The 506-nt window shown below is 73.7% G+C and overlaps 1 protein-coding gene across 3 annotated transcripts in view; it reads right to left on the bottom strand.

Moving 5' to 3' along the window:
- CCDC85C (coiled-coil domain containing 85C) overlaps positions 1 to 503 on the bottom strand; it is a 75,638-nt gene extending 75,135 nt beyond the window's left edge. For all 3 annotated transcript variants that reach the window (XM_025042139.1, XM_025042138.1, XM_025042137.1), the window contains exon 1: positions 1 to 503. This exon is cut by the window's left edge and continues 221 nt beyond it. In XM_025042139.1, coding sequence (XP_024897907.1) covers positions 1 to 503 — 503 coding nt within the window.
- Positions 504 to 506: the final 3 nt, after the last annotated feature.

Raw genomic sequence — 506 nt, forward strand, 5'->3', positions numbered from 1 at the left:
CCGCCGGCGCCGCCCGCGCCCCCCGCCAGCGCCGCGCGCTCCTCGTCCAGCAGCAGCACCAGCTCCTTGAGCTCCAGGTTCTCGCGCAGCAGGGCCTCCTGGCGCACCTCGAGCTCGCGCAGCTTCTGCTGCGAGCGGGCCACCTCGTGCCACACGGCACCGGCCGCGTGGCGCCCGAAGCGCTGCCACTCGCGCGCCAGCTTGCGCCCCTTTTGCCGGTCGTCGTCGAGGAAGCAACAGAGCTCGCGCAGCTCTTGGTTATCGTCTTGCAGCCGCTGGTTCACGTCCTTGAGGCCGCGGATCTCCAGCAGGTGCTGCTGCAGCCGCCGGTTCACGTCGCGCATCAGGCCGCCGTGCTCCAGCATGAGGCCCACCTTCTCGCCCTCGGCGCGCCGCAGCCGCCGCGCCAGCTCCTCCTTGCTCCAGCGCAGCAGCTCCTCGTCCGGCACCTGGCTCAGCTCCTCCGACGCCGCCGCCGCCGCCGCCGCCGGGGGCTTCGCCATGGC

Source organism: Pteropus alecto, unplaced genomic scaffold (genome assembly GCF_000325575.1).
Source record: "Pteropus alecto unplaced genomic scaffold, ASM32557v1 scaffold8, whole genome shotgun sequence".
Taxonomy (NCBI): domain Eukaryota; kingdom Metazoa; phylum Chordata; class Mammalia; order Chiroptera; family Pteropodidae; genus Pteropus; species Pteropus alecto.